This window comes from Semicossyphus pulcher, unplaced genomic scaffold (genome assembly GCF_022749685.1).
Source record: "Semicossyphus pulcher isolate SPU_LCO1_2020_fin unplaced genomic scaffold, fSemPul1.0.p SCAF_7, whole genome shotgun sequence".
NCBI classification, from domain to species: Eukaryota; Metazoa; Chordata; class Actinopteri; order Labriformes; family Labridae; genus Semicossyphus; species Semicossyphus pulcher.
In genome coordinates, this window is record NW_027211748.1 from 29256500 (window position 1) to 29281313 (window position 24814).

At 43.0% G+C, this 24814-nt stretch overlaps 1 protein-coding gene across 2 annotated transcripts in view; it reads right to left on the minus strand.

Moving 5' to 3' along the window:
• adcy8 (adenylate cyclase 8 (brain)) overlaps positions 1-24814 on the minus strand; it is a 94916-nt gene that overhangs the window by 22919 nt on the left and 47183 nt on the right. The window contains exons 6-13 of one of the 2 annotated variants that reach the window (XM_069684522.1): positions 21883-22041; positions 20955-21225; positions 9142-9339; positions 4700-4800; positions 4413-4614; positions 4013-4102; positions 3225-3397; positions 1469-1547 (exon numbers count right to left, since the gene is read on the minus strand). In XM_069684522.1, the coding sequence (XP_069540623.1) occupies positions 1469-1547; positions 3225-3397; positions 4013-4102; positions 4413-4614; positions 4700-4800; positions 9142-9339; positions 20955-21225; positions 21883-22041 (1273 nt within the window). The remainder of the gene's footprint in view (positions 1-1468; positions 1548-3224; positions 3398-4012; positions 4103-4412; positions 4615-4699; positions 4801-9141; positions 9340-20954; positions 21226-21882; positions 22042-24814) is intronic. The other variant, XM_069684523.1, reaches the window with a different exon arrangement.

Below are 24814 nucleotides of genomic sequence, written 5' to 3' on the forward strand. Positions count from 1 at the left end.
CTTTCTTACACGCAGCATCAACATGGAAATCAAAGGACGGCTTGGAATTTATAATCATGCACCAACTCAGTCGCCTGGTTCGCAGTAATACCAGGAGAGGTGACTGAAAGGTTCTTCCTCTAAACATCTCTTTTGTTTTGGACACATTCATGTCCAAAGAGGACGACCTGCACCGGTCAGTGAATTCAGGGAATTGATTGGCTAATACTTAAAATCACACGAGCAAACACAAGAATCATTTACCTTTTGTGCTGCACACACCTGTAACACCTCACAACATACCTTAGGTCAATTTAGAAACATGCTTACAAGTGACTCCGCCCTTAACTGAACTCTGCTTTCTCTACTTGTTTCATTTCCTGTTGCCTATAATTATTGAATTCCTTGTTGTTGTATTGTTTTTGTTTCTTTTATTGTATTTCAGTTGAACCCTCTGTGATATCTCTAGATTAAATAAAGGTTGAATGAAAATTATGTTATGTGATTATTTTAATAAGATTTCATTACATTGCCTTTTATCTGAGGTGGTACAGATTCTAGCTGCTTGTGGAAACATACAGTGCAGTTACAGCCGTCTGTTGTCATCGCTCGGTCACAGCTTGCACATGTTAACAAGCGGCTCAGTCTAAGAGAGGGATTCTTCCCCAGTATTCACTTATGATCTCCAGTGTTGTGCATGCTCACACTTAAACAGAGCTGCCTCAAAGTTCAGTTTATTTGCTGCTCTTTCAGTAGTAGTCATGACTTCTTGTAGTCGTCATTCACTCGCAGATATTTCCCTGGATTTCGTTGCTGATGTGACTATTGTTCGCACAGGTTTTTTCAGGCCTGGTGGGCACAGTTTGCATCTGTGTTCATAATAACAGCCCGGTAGTTGCGTTGTCTGAACTGTTAGCAGTATTAGCCATTCCGGATGCATGCTGGGTGCCGTAAAACGTAGAGCTCAGTACCTCTCCGAACGTAAGCGGTCGGTCACTGTCTCCAGAGTGAAATAAACGATTCATTGCACAGCTCATTAGAGAGATTGTCCCAAACCCCACGTTGTAAGTCTACATACTGAACCACCAGGACAGAGCTGTAATATATCTGATGAGTATGGATCCAAAAATGACACGAACAAACTAACCAGCTTAGGCAGCAGTAGACAAGCAACTCCTATGTTCAGCAAAGTTAAATTACTGTCTTTGTTAATGGGGTCTGGCTGCCTTAAAGATGGCGCTATAACAGCCATTTCTGGTCTATCTCTGTAGGGATCCTTTCTGTCATGTTGTCACACACTCAGAATAACAATATGAGCCTGTCAGTGGAAACAACAAGAACTTCTAGTGGACGCACTTTGATGCCTCAAAGAATAACAAAGCAGCTCCTTTTTTTCTGACATCTCCGTGGTTGAGCTTAGCTGCATTTGGAGGTTGATCGAATTGAACTGATGATGATGGTGAAGGGGTTAAAGCTGGTGAGATCTCACCTGCTGGCCGTGGTAAAACACAGCGAGGAGGAACATGGCCATCAGAAGTAAGGACGTCTCTTTGGTCCCCAGGAAGTTTCTGTTGGAAGAAGAAGAGAGAAGATGCTGATGAGAGAGGAGTTTCCTTTATTCGAACTGAAGCTTTGAGAAGTCCTGCCGGAGCTCAGGCTGATCTTAGAGAGGTCTAACACAGCGTTCTCCCTCCTGAAGTATGACACTACAAACTCTTCAGCCACCTTTCTAAAGAGAGCGTTAATACCTCTAAATGTGAAGCCTCATCTCAAGGATGTTAGTTTAACATGATTTTAAAACATCTATTGTTCCTTTAGAAGAAACAACTAAATAAAATATAATAAATAAAGGACTCAAGTGTGTAACTTTCCGAGATGGAAATCAGACAGAGTTGCTGTTCCTCTCCCTCTGAAGTCTTTCCGTCCTGACCTTTCCCTCTCGTGTCTCAGAAGGCTGTAAAGAAAATGAAGGTGACTCCCATCAGCACCCTTTGGAGCTCACATGGAAACCTCTGCTTGAAGAGGATAAAGTGCTTTTTTTCCTCTTACAGTTACATGCTTTCATATATTGTCCCTGCAAAGGTCATTGTGCTCGCACTGAGGACACCTGCGAGATGAGTTTTCTCACATTTGCAACATTTATGTCCAGAAAAAAGGTCAAAGCGGCTCCCTGATGTGTTTTCCAGGAAGGAGCAGCGACCAAAGTGAGACGGAGAAATAAAGAGACATTAATGTGCCTGTCTTTGCAAGAATGAAGGAATGAGTTTCACTAAGATGATGATGATACTATCACACTGTGAGCCGCAAATGATGTCTTATCCAATCAGAGAGCTGACTGTTTATGAGGGAAGTGTCCGACCAAAGTAGAGGACGCTGTCAGTTTCAGAAAAAAAGGACTTCTAAAAGTTTCGGATGATTAATAAATTCTCGGAGAAACTCCCGGAGAAGCCGGATATATCAGGATGACGTGTGAGGGTATAACAGACGGCAAATTCAGGCAATATTCCATGTTTCACACTCAGAGAACCGAGGTTACAACCAAGGTTACTGTAGTTATTTCAAACAGGTCGCTCCTGGTTGCTCGCCAAGAGGTTCACAGACTCTGTACTACAAATCCAACGACCTTGAAAGCCTCTTCCCACTTCAATTCAATCAAACACACAGATGTCCCGCCCCCTCCAATACAAAATAATAGGAGAGGCCGATCAGCTGTCAATAAAACACGATGATGCTCCGGGCAAGTTTGTCAACATTTGAACCAATCACAGCAATGTTGCAGCAATCGACAGGTCGGGTCAGTTATTGCTGTACGCTAGTTGAGCTGAAGTGAGGAGCTCGGTGCTGTTAGCCTGTTTGTCAGATTCATGATGGACAGTGAAGGAGCCCACACCAAGACAAAACTGAAAACATGCTATTTCCAGGCATTAATATTGCTGTCAGAGATCAATAGGACTCATCACAATTCGCAGCTGTCGCACACACGGCACGCTTCCACTGTTGCCCACAAAAGCATGCATTGACCTGATGCGGTCAGCCACATACGAGGTTCTGACCTGGTCTTGTTTCAAAGTAGCTCTGAGATGAAAAAAGGTTGGAGACCCCTGTTTTAAAAGCATTGATCCAAGGGTGCTTCACAGTGGGAGGCTTGCATCCTTTCCCCCCTTTACTGTCTTCACAGACAGCTGCAGGACATTTCTAATGATGCCCCCCTCTGATTGTTAAACACATCCTTAAAAAGCACTCACTCTGTGTTGTGGTGGACGGTGTCGTAGCGGACAAACAGCGAGGTGTAGAAAGCTTCGGTCAGCAGGGAGTAGATGGCGATCATCACCAACAGCACCGCCAACTTCAACACCGAGTTCAGCCGCAGGAACACCGCACACGTCACCATCGCCAGGACCCCCGTGAACACAAAATACTGGACAAGAAAAACAAAAAAGTGCTTGAGTTAATTCTGTCAGGGCCACGTAATTATGAGATGATATTCATGGTCCTCTCAGGACACATTTCATTGAGCACCACCATGAGGTCATTGTTTTTCCCACCAGCCTCAGCTGTACTTTGTAAAAAGGACTGATTACATCGCAGCCAAGGCTTCAGATTTAGCCATTTTTCCTTTGTATGTCTGATCTAATATTCCACTCTGGGTTTCTCACTGCTTAAAAAATGTAATAACTCATTTTTATGTGTCTTAAAGCAGATCTTATTTCACAAACAGCTCAGCTGACCATCTAGAGAAAATAAAAGTTATTTACATGCACCCACTCAACCCAAGCTTGGAGCCATGAAAATTCCCTCCCCTATCGAGTTCATCAATCAGCTGCATATTGCATGAACATAATAACACAATGGATGTAGGCTCGGTGACATTCACACGGCTCCATCAGTCGCCGGTGTCTGAGGCGAGACCTCCCTCTGGGTGTGAGCAGATGTCGGGGATGTTTAATTCATCATTTTGCCGCTGTCGCAAGTGTGAAAAAACACAACAGATGGACCTGACTGCAAAATTTCAGATACTTCATTTAGTCGGTACCTCTGGGTAGAAGCAGATGTCGGGGATGGTGGCCGACGCGTTGTACGTCTGGTTCCTGAACGTGCTGGACTTGTCGAAGTCGCACCATAGCTGTGAGAGACCAACAGAGGTTATTTTTGTTTCACCGTTTTAAACTGGAGCAGGATCAGTGTAAAAATAGAGTCAATCTTTACACATTTGGTCAACAAGCCTTAAAGTGTCAGCAGCTTATTGTGAGTAAAAAGGGTTCAAAGGGTAGGCCCTAAGTCTAAATGACTTATAAAAACTAATTGACTCAGTAGATATCTTAAGCCACCAGCTACGAAACAGCCTTCAATGTGACCGTAACACGTAATAATGTAATGTAGCGTTAGTCAATGTAATGTAATGCAACATAACCTGACGTGTAAACTGAACTCACTATATTAATCATGGCTGCCAGGAAGTTGATGAGGATTGATACGAAGATGATGACGTTCCGTGCCGCGTAGGTCTCGTTGATCCAGCAGCAGGCTTTGCGCAGGACCAGAGGCAGACACTTGTAGTCTTCTGCCGTCGTCACGAGGACCAGACAGGAGTGGAGGACGATGAGGACAGAGAACTGGATCACCATGGTCACCATCCTGCAGAAACACAACGGAGTTAAAACGTTAAGCAAATCAAACCGAAGCCACTGTAGATGTGAAATATCTTTGAGTCCTCTTTTACCTGGCAGAGGGAAGCAGGCTCTGGATGGTGGTGATGAAGATGAGCACAATGAAGGCGCACACCAGGTTGGACTTGAACACCTCGTCTCTCATCTGGGAGTACTGAACCGTGAAAGGAAGAAAAAGAAGAAGAAGACAAAAAGGGAGGAAGAGAAGGTGAGGGGAAGACGAAGAAACAGGTTTTCAGACAAACAGAGAAGACTTAAACCAGTGAAGTGCACCTCAAACACACCAACGCACCGCCACAGATGCATGCAACGGTTCAACCACAAGCGTTAGAGAGAGACAGGAGCCGGTGGGTTAGCTGTGGGGTCCTGGGGAAGGTGCAAAGCTCACAAGCACAATGCTAGCCGTTAGCCGTTAGCTGAGTCAGAGACAAAAAACAGAGCTAAAAATAAAGCTAACTGTGAAGCTAAACTGAGGTTAAAGAGGGATTTAACTTAAATGGGAACTCTCTTGATTTAACAAATGTAAGTTAATGACACTAATATAAGTTTTAAACCCTGAAATGCCTAAAATATCAACAAAAAAAGGAAGGAAAACAAAAGCATTTACGCTAGCTCTCAAATCCTGCTTTAAGTCTACAGTCTGCGTTCCCTTTACTACTCTGGTTTGACATTAAAATTATACTAAAAAAGCTTCTTTTGGGTAAAAACCTTTCTCACAGAAGTACCCGAAAATAAAAATAGGGATTTCATTATTGACGCATTAAGAGTGGAACCTTTATTACTAACAGTCTGTTGCATTTCAACAGTACAGCAGGTTACTGTGAATGCTTGTTTTGGCTTAATAAATACAGGACGTTTATTTGTAGTTGATTGTTTTTCCATTACAGCTGCAGAAGACTTTTATTTTATTAGTTTATTTGTCAACAGGGGCAGAAGTTAAAGAAGTACTTCTGTATTTGTACAAATGTCTCACGAGAGGGGAATTGGAAGCAATTAGCGTAGCTTAGCATAAACATAAACATGACCAGAAATGTCAAAACAACAACTTGTGGATCTTTGAGGGGATTTTATTCTGTTATAACAAGACAAGACAAAAAAGAACGCTAAATAAGGTTACAATATTTTCACTAACTCTAATGATCAGAAGCGTAGCTCCTAAAGTCTGTTCCTTTAATATGCACTTTAAACATTTAACATTTATCTTTTTTTTCCTAACATATTAAACTTAATGAGAGCGTCACCGCTCGTTCTGAGATCAGAGCAGAAACCTTTTCATATTAGCATTTCCTAAAAAAAAGCCCTGTGTGATGTAAAACTAAAGACTGATGAGTCACCAGGCTGAGCCAACAGCCTGACTCATCTCAGTCCTAAACTTTTCACCCCCATGACCCCCGCTGCCCCCCTCCTCGCTCTGTCTCTTTCTCAAAGGGTGCTGGGAAATTAGCAAGAGGATGCTTCACGTTTGGTCACAAGTTTGGCAAAAAAAAAAGAATAAAAAAATGAGGGAGGCCAACAGCAAATCACTGCACATTTACCGAAGAGGTTAAGAGGTCAACCAAAAAAAAAAAAAAAAAAAAGGTTATTGGAAAAGTTTCGAAGATGGTGGTGGGATTCAAACTGAAACATAAATGGGGAGGGGGGGAAAGGGCCCGTATGAAGGTCAACTCAAAGGGTAAAGGTGAGCTCGGTCATGGAACCATAAATGGAAAGAGAGGGGACAAAAAGCTGCAGAAGTCATCGCATTCACCAAAGAAAACGAAGCTTTGACAATGTTTTCTTTTAATTTGGACTTTTATACCTCCTCATTATGATCTTTGGATTTCACTTTTGCAGCTGTTGACAGCAAAATGTGAAGGGTACCAAAGCATCAAACCAAAGAGGAAATAAAGCAGATTAACTCCATATATATCCAACACTCCACATTGTCCTCCATCTTGCTCTGTCTCCTCAGTGAAGAAACACTTATTTGTTAGGTTTGTATAAAGTACAGCTATTTGTTAAAGGTTAATTACAGTATTTTTAAACCTTTTACATATTTTTGGGTCTAAATGACTAATAGGTACAAAAAGTTTGGGACTGCAGCGTAATCCTTGATGGATCAAAGTGAAAAAGTTCTTGTTGTTTCCACTGACAGGCTCAGATTGTTATTCTAAGTGTGTGACAACATGACAGAAAGGATCCCGACAGAGATAGACCTTTTTGTTACAGAGGAAGATGATTGTTTTAACCACACACAGACGTTACATCGCTCTCTGCAGACACACCAGACTCCATTGACAAAAACAGGGACTTTCCAGTCAACTGCTTCCTTGATCAGTCAGGTGTATTAGCATGACTGTGTGTTGCACAAATCAAAAGTTTGACCCAAATTAACCATTGTAATTAAAAAAGTCACACATAGACATAAAACAAACAAACCGATCATGGCAGCGGGAGATTAACAACTTGCACGTTCTGCAAGATTAAATTACTGTTTTTGTCAATGGAGTCTGGTGCATCTGAAGAGAGCAACGTGACGGCCGTTTCTGGTTTCTAAAAAGCCATCTTGCTTGATCCTTGAGTAGTGTTGTCCGATACTTCTGAGAGTCTGAGCCCGTCAGTGGCAAAAACAAGAACTTTCAGTGAACATACTTTAATGTATATGTACGTGTTCTCAACAGGATTACCTTACATTGATTTAGCTCATTCCTCAGCTGCTTTCTGAAGCAATCCAATGGAGCAATTTAAAGCTTTATGTACCTTTTAGTCATTTAGACCCAACAATATGTGGTATATACTTAAAGTATATTTATCGTAATTTCCATCAAAATTTAGCTCTAGTTTTAAATAAAGTTATACTTTAATCATTACTCGTAGTAGTCCAGTAATCTAGTTGAGTAAAAAGTAACTGGTATTGATTTCTCAGGTAGAGGTGTCACAATCATGAAATGTAAAATCATAATAATGGGATATGAAAGTCTTATTTTAAGGAAACATCTCAGAAATGTCTTTTATCTTTGGTGAATGCGATGTGCTCCTGCAAAAAGAAAAAAAAAGTTGAACTAGTCAACTTTTTCCACAAGTCTGTAAAAGGGAAACAGGTCCATGGCATGGACTTCAGGTCATGAGTAAACTGAAGGGCGTTCAACCAATCAGCTGTGTCGAACATCAGTGATGGTTAGAGCACAAATTAAACTTTTAGAACTCAGACATGAGTCATGGTGAAGCTTGAGATTGATATTGGTTTTAACTCCAATCAGAAAGTTTCAACTGTAACAGATTGGATTCACTGTTTGTATTTGTGCTCACATGTATGGAGTCCGTAGTTCGCCAACAGAAACGTTTTAGTTCTATAACCTTTCATTCCATCTTTTGAAAAGTGAACATAACCTAAAGAATGAAATGTTGTAACTAAATTGACATACTTTCCATTGGTCACTTTGATCTCACTCATGGTCTATCTACAGATGTTTAAACTGCATATTTTATGGAGTCAGAAGAGGTGTGTCAGGAAAATAAATCCATACAAGTGTAAAAGAAAATTAATGTGGAAATTAATGGAATGAAAGAATAAACAAGTGCATTTAAAATTAATTATAAAGAGGAAGAAGTAATAGGGTAAATAAAAAAAGTGGAAAAACAAAATAATAATGTAATAATGTTTTTATATTTCCATGTTTTATATATTAATAAAAAGATGAACTTTAAGCTCATAAAGTTAATGTTAGTTTAATGCAACATTTCAAAATAAAGTTAGTATAACCTTTGCAGATAAATAAAGGAGACTGGGACCTATGAGTAACTCATAACTGACGCATACTGTTGTTTTGTTCTGACCGGACCTGTTTTCAGATTTGACTACATTTTGTATTCTGTGTTTTATGCCTGTCATAATACTCTGTTAGCTGTGTAAAGCACTTTGAAGTGCTCTCTGTATGAATAAACTTGCCTCGCCTTTGCAGATTAATGTTTCAATTTATTTGTTTTGTCTTAAAATGAGGAGAAAATAAAATTGTAATCTGAACGGTGGGATGGAATATGAAATAACAAATGTAAAAATATTGTATTACATTTAATGTTACTTCATTTCAAGTCAGAAAAACAAAATCAACATGCAAATCTGTTGACCATTTTTAACTTGAAATTGCATCCTCTTAATGCAAACTCAATCCACAATAGTTCCTTTAAATGTGCAAATATTTAATACATAATAAATAAATGAAAATAAAAACATTAACTGAGTATAATTAAAAACTTTGATTGCTTCATTATTCTGTCTGCAAACTTCAGACTCCATAGCAGACCAAAAAGTCCTGGATCAGTGCATGCATATTTCACTGCACGTGACAGTGACTCGTGTAAACACAACAGTATCTAAAGTGCCTTTAGCTTACTCATGAAAGCAAAAAGAAAAAAGTTGGTTCTTGCTTTGCTTCTGGAAATCTTCATCTCAGAGTAGATATGAGGAGGGAGAGAGAAAGAAAAAAAACAGTGATCTGTCTAAAACCCCAGCTACCTTCTCTTCCAGGCTGGAGTCTTTAAACATCAGTGAGAAAGGCTTGATATGCTCTCTTCTCAACTTATCGCCACTCCGTAAGTCGATGGCGCTCTCTATTCGCTTGTTAATTTCCTCAGGACCAGAGTGGACATGCAAAGCTTGTGCGAGATGGTTTGGAAGCAGATTTATCGAATTTCTCGTTAGGGCAGCCAGAGTCTAGGGGGAAAGCACATGCACATAGAATGAACCTGCTTGTCCCCCTTTTTTTTGTTTCATTCAAGTTACAAATGAAAAAGAAGAACAGACACACAGTTACGTTCATTACATACACAAAAGAAAAGAAAATTAAGGGAGAGGAAGAAAAGGGAAGACCAAAATGCAACATTCGCTATCAGACAGACGGCTCAGGGCAAGTCATGCATCTCTCAGTCACTCGCAGCAGAGACGTTAGTGGTGACAAAGCTTGTAATTATGCACACATTATAACAAAGCTGTAATTTATGTCCACGGCTGTGATTGGAAAGGGCAAGGATTGCGGATGAAAACCCATTAAACTGATGAAAAAATATAAAGCATGAAATGGAGGACAAAAAGAACAGCTGAGTGAGGAGGACAAATGCACAGGAACACTTAGAGAGAGATGAATTTAACCTCCAAAATGTTGAAGCAGTTTTAAACACACTCCAAAAATGCATCACGTCCTCGACCAGGACAACCTTGCGAGACATTAATGTGTAAAACTGTGACGGTAACTGAACGACACAAGGTTCTGTGGTTTACAGGGGTCTCCTCGGGTTTTAATTTACCACTTCATCACTTCTCGTCTCGCTTGGCCTTCCTTCAAAATGACACTGACGGTCATAACCTTCCATTAATCTTGTTTTTTATCTTGACAGGATTGAATCTTGCTGCGGAGAGAGGAATAGCAAAGACTTAGATACACTGGAGACTGTCTGAAGGTGTCGTTCACCTGTGTTCACCTGTGCAGCAGCTTAGAAGAACCACATTTATGTTTATAGTTAGGCGGCGACCTCGACTCACCAGAGTACTGTAAAAAGACTTTTTAAAGACCAAATTTGTTTTAATAAAGAAAACAATTATATCTTTAAGATTAAGTTGTCACATTTAAGTTAAATAAAATGCCATTTAAAATGTCAGTATCTCATTAACCATCAAAGTGAGGTCTGTTTATAGAGCCGTCCTGAAACAGCTGGATGACAGCTCAGGTAATGAGCAGACCTTCGTTCTGTTTCTCAGTAACGCACTCACACACTCTCCTGTCAGTCTCTTGGAAGCAGTTGCTCTAAGGACCATGATTTTCTCTGTTACCATCTGTTAGCTAAGACTGTTAGCATTTTTAAGACATGGTGGTCCGTTGCGGCTTACATCCGGCAGGGAGGGCAGGCCCCGTCCTGGGGGACTCCCAGGAGCTTAACCAAGGTGCGGAGGGTCGGGCTAAGCCTGCTGAGAGCGCAGAAGGATGGGGCACGGAGTTACGCGGCTAGCGGCAAGGCTAAGCAGCTGTAGCCAGTGATCTTTTTGGGCTCACCATTTTCAGACATAACACTTGTTGACAACGATTATCTTAAAATTTGCATCAGAACTCCGCCTCAGTTGTTGGTTAACTTGGCCAACATTTAAGCTATCTGTTCCAGACGATCACCGCGTCCCTCCATCTTTCATTCCTCTGTCTCTGTAGCTGATTGACGGCTGGCCTCAGCCATGAGGGGGACACTCGCTTTATTGGCAACAGCATAAAACATGAGAGTCAGGTTATAAGGTACTTGACCCAAACTTTGCTTCAAATATGGTTCAGGACATACAGGACCACGGATGAAAGCAATTCAGTGTGACGCGGATGACATGAATTTGCGTATTTATTAACTTGAGCTGGAAATTTGCGTGAAACTGTGTCCTTGGATTGTTTCAGACATAGTAGAACCAAACATTAAATTTTTGACAAATCTGCAACACAATATTGTTATTTTTGCTACTTTAAACCTATTTGTTGCTGTTAAATCTCAGTAAAACCTGTTTATTTAGGGATCCAGATTAGTAAGACAGATCTCAGCCCACGTGTGACTTGCTAGATCCAGTGAAACTGCCACTCAGCGGAGACAGATGGACAGGCGCTCCACAGCTGAAACAGAACGCCGGTAGTTTGTTTGCATCAGAGAAATCCTGGTACTGATCCGAGCTAACAGCTCATCACACTGGGCACTGGTCAGTCTTGAGGAGCTGGAAGCAGCAGGAGAGTTCATCCAGACACAGCTCAGGAGGAGGAGGGGAAATTACCACCATGATGAAAGGGTTTAAGCAAGGCGTTTTAACAAATATGATCTTACAGTCAAAGTTGTGCGAGGCAGAAATATGTTCCCCTTTTTGTCCTCTTCGTCTGCACTACAGCACCTTAACATTTTATTTCTGCTTCTCATAAACTAAAGATGCTCGCTCACTGCCAAAAGAAGATCGTCTACAGCTGATCGTACGAGATGCTAAAATGCGCACTACAAATGATTTGCCGTGAATGAGCTTAAACATGAAAAACTGCTCAGTAGAAGACGTTCTCTTCTTCCAGTGAGTCCAGGTGAGCTCCTGTCTGTCCTGGTGGAGACGTCACTTTCTTCCAAGAGAAGCACTTCAGCTAAAAGTGATAAAGGTCACACGCGAGGAGTCATTTTCTCACAGCCATTGACATTAGCTCTCCACCATTAGCCGTGAGTCAAGGCAGCCGTGTGGCAACTTCGGACAAATTACCCTTTGGAGTGTCTGAGCCCGGCAGAGCTGGCAGCCATTAAAGTGATTATGAGAGAAATGTGTGATGATGGAGATGTGTGAGAGAGAGAGAGAGAGATTCACTACCTCTCGCAACATCTCCGGCCAGGCAAATGTCTCACCTTGTCTCGCTTAATCCAACACTTTAATACATGAAATCCGTCACACAGAGATCATTAAAAGTTCATTTTCAGACTCTAAAAGAAATGATCACAAATCTCCATTACCGGATCTTTTCTTTTTTTCACCTGTTAAGGCCGTTCTGTCCATCACCTGCTGCCATTACAGGCAGATTTAAGTGTAATCAGAGACAACTGCGGATTATAAATGACTGTAGTTTGGAAGGTTATCCATCAATGCCTCATAAATCTCAATAAACTGCTGCATTCATCACTGTCAGGAGGGAGATCCTTGCATATTGAGAGAGCTTCAAGTATCAGTTGTAAGACAGGAGAGTCACAGACAAGTCAAACAACTCAGTCTCTCAATACAATTGTACAAAACATTTTGTTCCAGGATACAGATCTCATGGATAATGCCAGATAGTAAACACAATTATCTTATGTAGTTTCTGGACTGCCTGTTCTCAAAGCCAATTCGTGTCACATGGCAGCTCGATCAGGAGCCCAACGCTTCAAAACATGACCCTGTAGGAACCGCTGTCGTGTTTTTTCTGGACCCTTTTATCTAGATTATTGTTTAAAGTGCTGTTGAAGTCAGTAGACGTTAAGAGACAAGGTCTTCTTGGAGAGGTGGTCACACTCCTTTGACCTTTCATTCAGATGGACATGGTAGCGACTGCTCAACTTCTTGTCTAACACCTTAAAGTCAAACGGTCTGTGGGGTTGAGGCAAAAAGAACTTGGTTAGGGTCAGGAAACACAGTCACAACAAAGGTCGAAGGTCGTCCCATTTCTAAGGCTCCTTCCTTCCTTCTTTCATGCATCCTTCGTGGTCTAAAATATCACGAGATTCATTGCGCGTCAATTGGAACAAGATGGCGGACTCTCAGGCTGCCGAGGAATACACTTTAAATGTAAACGTTTTTTCTCACTTTATTTCAGCCTTAGCATCTACACAGGCTACGAAAGACTCATCCTTCATAGCCCGCGTCCTGCGAAGGATTCAGCTGCTAAATTGAGACACTGCTAACATTTCACACAGTTCCCTGTTTGAAAGTCCTTTGCTGATTGACCAATCCATTGTCCCCAACAGATAACAGAAATCCAGCTAGTTAATTCATGTAACCTGGGCCTAATTCTAACATTATAGTATTAACACAGAAGTAGTGGGGTATGTCAGTGCATCGTTGCTATGGAGATGGTCAGCTGCGTTGCGTTGCTTTGATGTGAACGGCCCAGTTCTAGAAGGTTTACGATCAGATGTCGGGGGTTTCTTTTGGCAGTTGCATCCAGCCTTGTTGCGAATCATTGATCTGAACTGGCCTTTAGATTACAGCGGACTGGTTTGTATCCCTGACAGCCTGGTGCGTCTCAAGCAGACACTTTGAGGTGTCTTGTGTGTGTGGATGAGACGACAGGGTCGTTACAAAGCGTCCGTTTGAAAACTAATTTAATGTGAAATTAAGAAAAAAAGCTGGAAATGAGAATGTGGTTAAAAATTTGAATCTGACACTTCCTGTTTGGGGAAAGAGGAATATACTCTGTGAGTGTCACTTTCAGATAAATAAACATTTTGACAACAACTTGTGAATTCAGCGGATTTAAAAAAAATGAAATATTAATCAGGAAGTCCTGGCTTAAATATTTAGGGCTTGAATGAGCGTCTGACAGAGTAGAGTATAAACTGAATGTAACCCGGCCATTTCTGCTCTCAACACAGAGTGATAATAAGAGAGCTGAGCTGAAGTTGAACTTGAACTCGATACAACCTGTGTTGCATATGAATGAAAAAAGCGTGGCCTGTGTGTCAAATCATTAACATATCTGGAGCAGCGCCAGATAAAAACACACGCCTCATTATAGTGGAGGAAAATGGACGGCATTTTATGGAACCGCGATGAGCAGCGGCTACAATAAATGTATGTGTTCAAGGGCCAATTCATGCTGCTGACATATGACCCTGTTATCAGCTTCATTTAAAATGATCTCGGCTCACTGCAGTGCAGAGGAGGGTGACGTGTCTTCACGTGTTCTGCTATGAGAAATCAGGTGACCATACATAAATATCACAAAATGGCAAGTGAATAAAATGCAAAGTAAACCCTGTTACACAAACTCCTCTCTGACTGAGAATAAAAGCAGAACAGAGGGTGTGAATCTTTACCGTTAAGCCGGATCTAATACTTCAGAGGCCACTTCATAACCTCACTAAGTGCGCTGCTCTCAGCCATCCGCTCATGACACACAGGCTCACTGGGGACGGTGTTATGAGCCGTGCTGCCATGATTGTTTTTGGCGTGCACGCTCCCGAAGTAGCACACAGCCTAAAGGTCACGTGCTTCCACCTCTGACATTTCTCTTCTGTATACTGGCCGGTTGATGCGATGTTGCCGGGAGCAGTGGTTATATGGGGGGAGGCAGTATGGTGGTTACATGTATGATACATATTAATAACACGACACGTTTGTCTCTTGGAAATGCCAACATATGATGCCAGGAAAAGGGCAAGTGGAGGGGGACGTGTGCTGTAATATCAGAGGATTTTCATGTGCTGGATGTCTCACATGTTTGGTAGTGTGACAGATTAACTTCTACTTCAGAGCCAGGAAGTTTAATTCACTGCGACACGACTTGTTTGGAAAAGGTGCTCTTCAAAGGATTGCAGGACGGCAGATTTATGTAGACGACAAACACGCTTCAGGGCAAACGAAGGATCTGAACCAACACAGCAATACAAAGTAAAATGTCTTGACAACTATGGACAGACTGCTAAATATGTTCATGTTCTTGAGATTGACAGATTATTTCTGACAACTCATGCCCTTCTTCTGATGCAACTTAATGACTTTATTGACTGATGAGACTGGATCTTATTCATGGGGAAATGATTTGTGGTTTTCCCTCTAATGTCCTCCGGCTGCTCTGCCTGAGCTCTCAGTTCCTGACACAAAGCTAGCTTTTTCCAGCGAAGACTCTTAGCCAAGGTAAATCTCTCTCCCAAAGATCTCGAGAGAGTTATTCATGCTTTTATTACCGCTCTGTTAGACTACTGCAATTCTTTGTATGTGGGCCGAGATCAGTCGTCCCGCCGTCGTCTGCAGTTAGTGCAAAATGCAGCACTCGTCTTTTAACAGGAAAAGAAAGCGTGATCACATAACACCAGTACTGGCCTCCCTTTAGTGCTTGTTTTAAATGGCGCCACCTCATCTAGCAGAACTCCTGCATCTGCATACTCCAGTTGGAGCACTAAGGTCGACAAATCAGATGCTCCTGGATGTTCTCAGATCTAGACAGATTTACTGTGGCAACCGAGCATTTGCGGTGGCTGAACCCTAATCTCTGGAACAGCTTACCTGTTCATGTAAAAACTGCTCAGACCCTAGAAACCTTTCAGTCCCTGCTGAAGACACACCTCTTGTCGTTGGCGTTCGACTCGAGTTGAGTCTGACACCTTGAGCAGTTTGTCTTCTTTTAACCTGTTTGTATTCTTTGAGTCTGTTCAGCACTGACTGGCCGACTGCTGATGTGCTATACAAATAAAGTTTGACTTGAAACATTGTTTACTTGTTTTTATTTTGAGAGCTCAGTTAGCGCCCGTCTGAAGGCTCTCAGCACTGGGGAAGTGTTGGCGTTAACAGCACTAACACAGGAGCTTTGAGCCACCAGAATGAGGAGGTTTCCAGGAAGAACCCGGAGGCAACGCCGGCTGGGAGCGGCCCAGAGCACCACAGAACCACAATCAGCAGCCTCCCAGAAAGGCCACTATAAAACTGTGAGTACAGAACTGAGGTGGTTCATGACTCGATGATGACACGGCGGGTTCAGGCAGGGTAAGGAGATGCATTAAGCGATGGAGGAGCAAGGGGGACGTCAGGCATCAGTCAGCAGCCACCTCAGGCCTGAACAGGGTTATGGAGGAGTAAAGCCAGGAGCCAAACCCAGCAACAAGTCCTCATCGATCCTTTAATAACCCTCCACCTCCAGCATCCTTTAGTATAAGGGAAATCTGTTCCAAGGGAATGTCTTCAGACTGACTAGTAACCACAAACCCAACAGGTAAAAGCTATACCTGGTGAGGGAGTCATCTCCTAATGTAAAGTACAAATGGAGGCACAGTGAATTAGCTTAGAGCATAGAGGCAGAGCCCACTGGATGAGCCACCTTCCATCGTTTTAAATATTTTCTTCTGCAGACATTAAAGCAAACGTCTCAGAAACCCAGGACCAAGGCAGACGTGAAAATGAACCCACTTCTTTCCGGCCTGCTTTCACAGTGCGGACACACTGACTTGCTGGGTTTTCTGAGGAAGCACACAACCTGCTTTGAGGGGAAAGCACTGTGACAGTGCAGTGCATCATGGGAGCCAGCAGGCACACAGCGAAGCATGAAAGAGGTAAAGACAGAGCCACTCGGCCGGCACACGCAGCCACAGAGCTGGAGGTTTGATTTCAGGGCTCGTCATCCAGGACTCACAGAAATCTTCTGGGTTTGATTACAGCAATCAGTCCTGATGGTTCCCTCAAACACTGCGCTGAGCAGGATATGATGTCACTTATCAGAAGCTTATACAATAAACACAGGATGATAGGACGATAAGGCCTGTTCCTGATTACTAGTGTTTCATGAAGGAGCTCGTTAATAAGGTGAATCATCCGTCATTACTCTTTATTACAGGTCTGCAGGCACCAGTTTACAGTACATGGGGTTTCTTATTGTCCATATAAGTCTGTAAGCTGTGTTTGATTCTTCTTCCTGTCTGTCTGACACAGTGCAGTTAAAAAAAAGGGACTCGCGTCGAGCTTATTCATCCTCGGGCCGAGTCGTGCAGTTTTTCATTTCCGTCTGCAGGACTTTGTGCGGGCCGACGATTTATTTTTGGTGGCAGGTGTTGGGTGTTGATGGAGGGAGGAGGGACAAAGCTGTGCTGTACTGATCGTCACATATGCCATTGTTATGTGTTGCCGGGGAGATTTGAGTCAAAATGTGACCAAGCCAACACACTGCCTTTTCTAGACGTGACTGAAGTTTTTCACTCAGGTTTCTGTGGATGATTAATGAGATTCTCGACTTTGAACGTGAAGTTTTCACACAACTTTGCAAACACAAGCTGTGTCCCGATCCGCGGTCTGGTCTACCCTTGCATTACCAAACGCCACACATGTCGCCTAGCAACAGGTAGCATAACTAACTTCACGTAAGTTAACCTCTTATTTTAAAGAGAATTTGTTTGTGTAACACTTGCTATTCGATTGAGTTGAAACAAAAAACTTTGACGTTTAGAAGTCCGCCATCCCGTTTGAACTGCCGTCCAATGCATCTCGGGATATGTTGGGCAGCGAAGGATGCACCCGATGGATCGTTGGCGGCTGGGGAAACGAAGGACGCATTTGTCGGCCACATCTGAAGGAGCCATCGAATTGTGACAGCCTTCGACACACTTCTGTGACGCAATCAGCCTTCAAATACGGCCTTCGAAGGCTGCGGCCGCTGGATTGGGACACAGCTTTCTCTCTCTTTTTGTCTCCATTTTATTCACTCCTATTCCTTGTTTATGTCCTGTCTGTCTGATTCCAGACACACACAGCCTAATATTCTACCTCGCTCTCAATCCAGTGATGCAGAGAAATGAGTCAGACCAACCAGAAGGGAGGACGGGGACGTAGAAGAAAGAAAAGCACCGCAGAGGCAGAAGCTGGGCTCCAGGCAGAGTCAAGCGACAACATAAAAGACTCTTTAAAACTCCTCGGAGAAGCCTTTGATATGCAAAGAGCGGCGCTTTGAAATGACTGCCCTGACAGGCTTTCATTGTGCATGAGACAAAGAAGTGGCACTTTTCAGAAAACAACATTCTTCTGAATCTGAAACGCAGAGTAACATCAAATGTATAAGCTCCTGACAGGCCCGCAGAGGAGGAGGAGCTGCACACATCCTCGTATATACACAAGAGGTAACGCAGAGTTCACCGTTAGCTCGTGGCTGCAGCAGAGGGAGCAACATCTGAGGCTGTGCACGCTAAACCTGGGATATTCAGCTTTATCGTCTTACATTGTAACCTCACTGTCAGGACGCAAAGCTGTTTTGGTAAATTAGTGCTGAAGGAGTTTTAATTTGAACTAAGTGCTTAAAACCGGTGAAAAATAAAGATAATTAATGGATTTCACAAGTAAAAAAACAAAGACTTTGTTGGTATTAAAAAATTGGAGCTGTGACTTGTGTATTTATTTTAATAGACTACAGCCCTATTCCCATGGGACGAGTGCTACCTGGGGACCTCGTGTAATTTATAATCATTGCAGAAGCCGCCTGTGATCTAAACGCTGTTTGAAGCGAGAAAACACCACAAACCGCTCCCAGTCGAGAATTAAGGAGGCTGATTATGAAGGAAAGTTGTGACACTGTTTTGGGTTTAAATTCTTGTTAAACATCATGAAGAGCGATTCGCTGAAAGAGAAATCAATTAGGATGATGATCCATCACGTCTCGTCCGTCATCTCTCGCCTTGATCACTAGAACTTCTTTCTGGCAGAGCTGCCTGCAGACGGTTTAAAGTAGGGGATCCCAATCCCCAGGCCGCGGACCGGCACCAGGCCTTGAGTCGAAACCCAACTGTTGTCTGACATTCCAAAACATACACGGAGTCAGAACCGTTGCATGGGCTGTGCGAAGTGTGTAACCACACAGGACCTTGCGCCTGCAGCAACACTTCAGAAGCAGCAGAAAAACCGTGGACCTGGCAACCCTGGCTTTGCATCCCATGAGATGAAATGAAACATTGTTTGATCATGCCGCCTGAAGCTCCTCTACAGCTCGGTGTTCATCAGTGACATATATGAACTACACAGCATATGGACATATGGCAGCCTGTGGAGAAGATGTTTATACTTTATAGTAATTGTACGCGGAAATACGGACAGATTGCGACATTATTGAGACAGGCAGAGCATCAACACACACACAGGTCTGTGTCATGTCTGCTCCTCTCCTAAAGCCTGTCTCCTCCCTGCGCTCAGCAGACTCAGATCAGAAATAATTCGGGTGATGACTGGATGGGATGGATCACCTCCTGCTCATCTCATTCACAGCATGTGGATTTTATTCTTTATAAAGGTTGTTTACCAAAACACGGAGGCGATCGTGACCCTATTGAGTCAGGGCCGGAGCCTGAGAAGCACTCACAGATCGGTGTCCTCATTGCGCTGCATGATTATAAACTGCTCACTGCTGGATCACATTGCTATAAATTCTGCTGAACTTGTAGATCACACTCTGGATCATCTGTCGATGACCCACGCCGTCTCTGGTCGGATCGTCCCGTATTAATAATTATTTAGCGACCTGTAGTATGTATGTGGCTCTTATGGGACAAAGAGAGAAGTTAGCTGATGTAGTATAAAAAGTTTGGGTCAGACAAATAAGAGACTTTCATCTAAGAAAGACTTTCACCGCGTGACACCAAGAGTCAACTTTGACTTGCGTGACATCACACACATCCCATCATGCGCATAGCTAAACCCACTTAGTAGTTTAAACGTGAGAGGAAATTCGGTATGAGGACATTTGGGTTGGTCTGATTGACAATGATGTCATCCATCGCCGATGGCCATGGCCCCCTGTACCATCATGCCACACTAAACTCCTGCATCAGGAGGAAAAAACCTCAGATGTCCAAACAAAGTGAAGTTTGTCATATTCACTTATAAGAGCCCAGGTCACCAAGGCATGTGGGACAGCAGCCCAGCAGGTCGTATTGAATGTAACGTAGCCTTATCGTGGTGCGGTTCAAGAGTGATATTTGGAGCGCTTTCACTGACAGCAGCCGACAGACCAGAGCCCTGCTGCCCGGCACTCGGTCGAGCTGCCCTCCTTTTCAATCAGCATTCTCCCCGTCTGTCACAGTTGGTTCTGTGGGTTGTTGTCAGTTTGAGAGTCTTTTTGTAAAGGTTACAGCTTGTCATGCTGTCACTCCTGCATCGCTCTGTGTAAAGCGGAGCAGCAAAAAAATCTTACTTAGAGAAACAGTCGTATGAGTATCAGAAGAAATGAGCAAACGTACTTCTGGTTGGAGGACTTGTTGGTTAAAGCTTATTACACATGACGCCTGTAAAACTTTTGCACACCACGATTCAGTGTTGCAGAGGGAGACACACATTTGTTACTGTCAGCCTGCTGGCTAATCAATGCTTTTACTGTAACAATTAGTTCTGGGTCAACATGAGGCACTGTGAGCCAAGTGCACACACACAAACACACTCTTTAAACCTCTTTAAACATTGCATCAACATGCAAAAAGTTTTTTAAATATGGTTTGTCCTGTTCGAGGTGTGACTGTTCACACTATCCTTCTCTCTGGACACTGTTGTTTCATGAGAACCAACTTAAAACTGATTTAATGACAGGTCAAATGTCTTTGGGGTTAACACACGTCCTCCACTCTCCTTTGATATGAAAAGAAAAGATAAATTATACTTCTTTCTTCACAAACACCCTGAAAGTGAACATGACGCCTCCTGGGGAGCGTACATTGATGCAGACACATGTAGGCGGGATGAAGACGATGTTCAAATGTTCGGCACAATCAGAAGCTCGTCATCCTCACAAACAGGCAGGAAGACATACAGTGATGCATCGCCATAGTAACACAATCTCTCCCAGCAGAAAGCCGTCCACTCATTCCCAGGAAAACAAAAAACTACCAACGAACAAGCAAGACAACTGAGAAGATCCCATGCACTGGAAAAAACGTCCATCTTAAGAAACCATCTGCAGAGGTTTAAAATGATTTTATCAAAGTCTGTCTACAGGTCGCAAATCTGGTTGAAAAATGTGATTCCTGATCAGTTAAATCCTTTGTTACTGAACAAGTTAAGACAGACGTTTTCTCACAGTGTGTTAAAGTGCAAACATGACCTGAGACACAAGCAGCGGCGGGACTTACGTTCTGTTTCCCCACGATGTTGTCAAAGGGAAGCTCGGGGCTCCAGGACGCCTCGTTGAAGGTGGCGCTGCTGGCCCGCCGGTCTGCCGAGCTGGCCGCCTCCTTCATGATGTCCTCGGGCAGGGTGAGCAGACTCTCCTCCGGCTGCTTGATGAGGTACGTCTCGATGTTGTGGCGGCGGAGGAAGTCGTTCCGGTCCTTCCCGTGGCCCTCCTCGACCTCGTAGTCGCCGTTCAGACAGTCCAGAGCAGCTTTGGAGATGTGGATCCTCCTGGAACAGGACAGGAGGGAAGAGTCATGATCAATCTATCTTATCATTGTTTAAAATCCAACATTAAAGTAGCTGTAAGTGATCTTTTGAGCTGGGAGCCAGTAGCTGACTGACTCAAAGTTCTTTCACAGTTAAAGCGTGATTCCGCCATCTTTGAATCTGGGCCCTACTTTTTCATACTATGGGGTCTTAAGGATCCCTAGAAGTCTAATTCATTTTCCTTTAGATACTGGATCTGACACACAACTCTCCCACCATACAAACAATAAGCAACCACAGGGAAATGCATCTCTTCGGGCACCTGCCACGGCACAGCTGGATGATGTTATGCAACTGGGTTTATTAGAGACCACAGGTCGGAGTTACAGCGTCACTCGACAACAGATGCTGGCAGGATATTTAAATCCAGCAGTTAGAGCACTAATCTCACCCTCTGTCTCAAGGCCAAACAGGAACATCAGAGAGAAATCCAGACAGCGTTTGGCAGAAAGACAAAATATCCCATTACATGTAACTGCCCCATCATTCACAAGAAAACTCCCCTTTCACTTATCTTCAAACTTATATTTTGAAGAAATTCTCTTTCTTGTCTGTTTGTCCAACAAACTCGTTAAAGGCAAAACGTCCCCTTAAAAAATAAAATCTGAGTTTACTCACCCGGGGATCCCTCCAGACTCCAGCTTGTTGGCGATGTCCACGTCCCAGGACCAGACGTCAAACTGCCACTTCCTGAGCCCCAACACCCCACACAGCACCGAGCCCGAGTGGATCCCGATGCGCATGTCGATGTCGTGTTTTGTACGTGATCTCACATATCTAGAAGACAAAGAATGACACTAGTTCTCACCGTGAGCAGTTTCAAGTTTACTGCTTTGCTCAGGAACAAAAAAAGATGCAAAGACTGGACCAACAACTTAAGTGCCAAAAACTGCAGTTCCTCTCTCGTCCACTTGAGGCTGTCTCCAGCAGTGAGTCAGTCCCCATAGAGCCCCATGTTAAACTTTACAGCAGAAATAAACATGTTTACAGCCTGGTACAAAAAACAGTTTGGGTCTCTATAGCTCATTTCTCTCTTCATGACAACTGTACGGGGAGAATCTTTATACAACTCACTCAGGCTTAAAGTGATGCATCGTTAGGGGCGTGGCCTCTTTGAGTGACAGCTGGGAGCTGCTAGCTGTCTGCTAGGTGTCCCCTCAGCTAACTCAGTCACTGAACGTAACCTCTAGGCCGTGTTTGTGCTGTTGGAGCCTTTTGGAGATTTGTTCATGTAAATATCAGACAGATAGGCCCCACCCTCTTGTCCAAATATGGTCACGTCTGGCTCTGTTTGTGAAGACCCCCCCCCCACCCCCCACCCCAAGAAAATAATGCAAAATTAGACTCTTCATTACTACAGCCTATAACAATGGCTGACATCGCAGTGACTACATACACTTTTTTATACACTCTATGCCACCAACCCTAGCTTATCTACTCCACCGCCTGAGCTACTGCCTCCAGGGTAACACAGGTGTGGGCCTATAAAATGAATATTTATAATAGTAGGGTATTATTTTGTAAATATAATTAATCTTTTAATTGAAAAAGTTATGGTGTATGAAGGTGAATATAAATATTTAATGGTGAACATGAATATTTATCAATGAAATAAATTAATATATTTAGCTTCTAGCCCTTGACTTAAAGGGCAAATGTTTAATCTAAAATATTCAGGGGTAACTGTGCACAATGCAGTATCTGTGTGTGTAAATTCAGCAGATTAATATACATGAAATTAACCTTTGGCCAAACACAACACACGACACGCCAACAGACAGACGCTGTAATTAAATTGAGAGAAACAAGCACAGCGCGGGTCACGGGAATCAGTGAGCTCAGAAAACAACATTGAAACATTCTCAGCAGAATTTCAACCCTCAATTTGTTTCTCATTTCATACTTTGTTATTCCTTAACACAATAAAAGCACAAGCTGATGAAAGTCTGTGTAGAGCAGGCAGCGCTGTCACGCCCATCCCCCGCCTCCCGCTCTCTGTTCATGCTTCAACACAGCAGTGATGAATGTGAGGTGAAAGGCATCCTGGGAGTTTGTGACAGGTGCTTAAAGTTAGTTGACCGCTGAATAGTGCCTGGGGCTGGAAATTAGCTCAAGCTAACTGCAGTTATTCGTGGCGACGATGATGATGACTGTTTATGACAAGAAGCCCTCACATGCCTGAAACCACAATGTCCTATGAGCGGATATATGAGACATGTCTGGTGGTCTGGCTAGCTTAAGTGACAGTTAATCGCAGGAAGTAATAATGTCGACCGTGAGTGCAAGAAATGATCTCTTGCAGGTAGAGAGAAAAGACCATGAACACCAGATAGCACACATGCTCCTAAATCAATGACTGTATATAAAGATGGCCGACGCGTCTCCACCTCCTTTCGTTGTACAAAACTGAAGCCACCTTTACCTTGTGTCCTTGCCGTGTTGGAGCCCTCAGGTGGGCTCAGTCTGCAGCAGAACAGCAGAAATTCACGCTCATGGAAAGTTCAATGACTGCAGTGTTTCCTCCTCTACTCTCCTACTCGGGAAGAGAACTCTGCAGGAGCGCCATTTGTCAATCATGAGGCCACACCCCCTTTTTATAGCATCAAATAACTCATTAAAAGCAAACTTGTCAGGAAAATGAACACTTGGACATAAATCAGCCTGATAAGAACTAACTATAATGACAGAAACCATGTTTGACGTGTATTTTGATTTTATAGTTTGACTCATGTCCCATCTGTTAACATGGAGGAGGCAGGCTTTATGAGCTATACTGCAGCCAGTCAGCAGGGGGCGATAGAGAGGGTTAGGCTTCACTTTTAGGGGCTGTCATGTCGGCCATCTTTTTATACAGTCTGTGTGCTGAATCCAACATTTTGGAACTTTAATTCTCCACAGACCTCAGAGGTTTACTTTTATATTATCTCACAGATGCTTTATTGTATTTCCATCCGAAGCCCGCAGTATTTACCTCGACCAGTTTACACCAAATCCCACAATAAAACTTTAAAAGCATCGTGTTGTAAATCAATAAAGAACCAACATTCAGTCCAGTATGATTCAGCTGCTCTGTACTCATGTTTGACCTTCAGGATTCTAATATTAAAACTGCTTATTGATATGCATCAGTGCTGTTGATAAATGAGGCTCTGAGCTCTCTGTGAGGTGTTTGTGCTCAGTCCTAATTAGCCCACCTCTTGTCAACACGAACAAATGAATATAAATCAAGGAAAAAAAGGGTAAAGAGTACTTCTAGCTAATTCAGGTTATTAAATGGGTACAAAGGCAGCTATTAACCTGCATGTATGAACACAAATACGTGTCTCACAAGAGTAGATATAATGTTATGTAATCAAATTGGAGCACTGACTACTGAGTCACTCTGACGCCAAAGTGTTGGATGAGGTCGACACACGGTGGAGCAAAGTGTTCACTGCTATCATGTTTCACTCCATCATGATGGCAGCCGACACTGAGAGATGTTCGTCTGCACAGCGAGGGAGTGAATGACACAGGAAATCGTTTGTTTTAGCAGTCCATGCAGAATGAA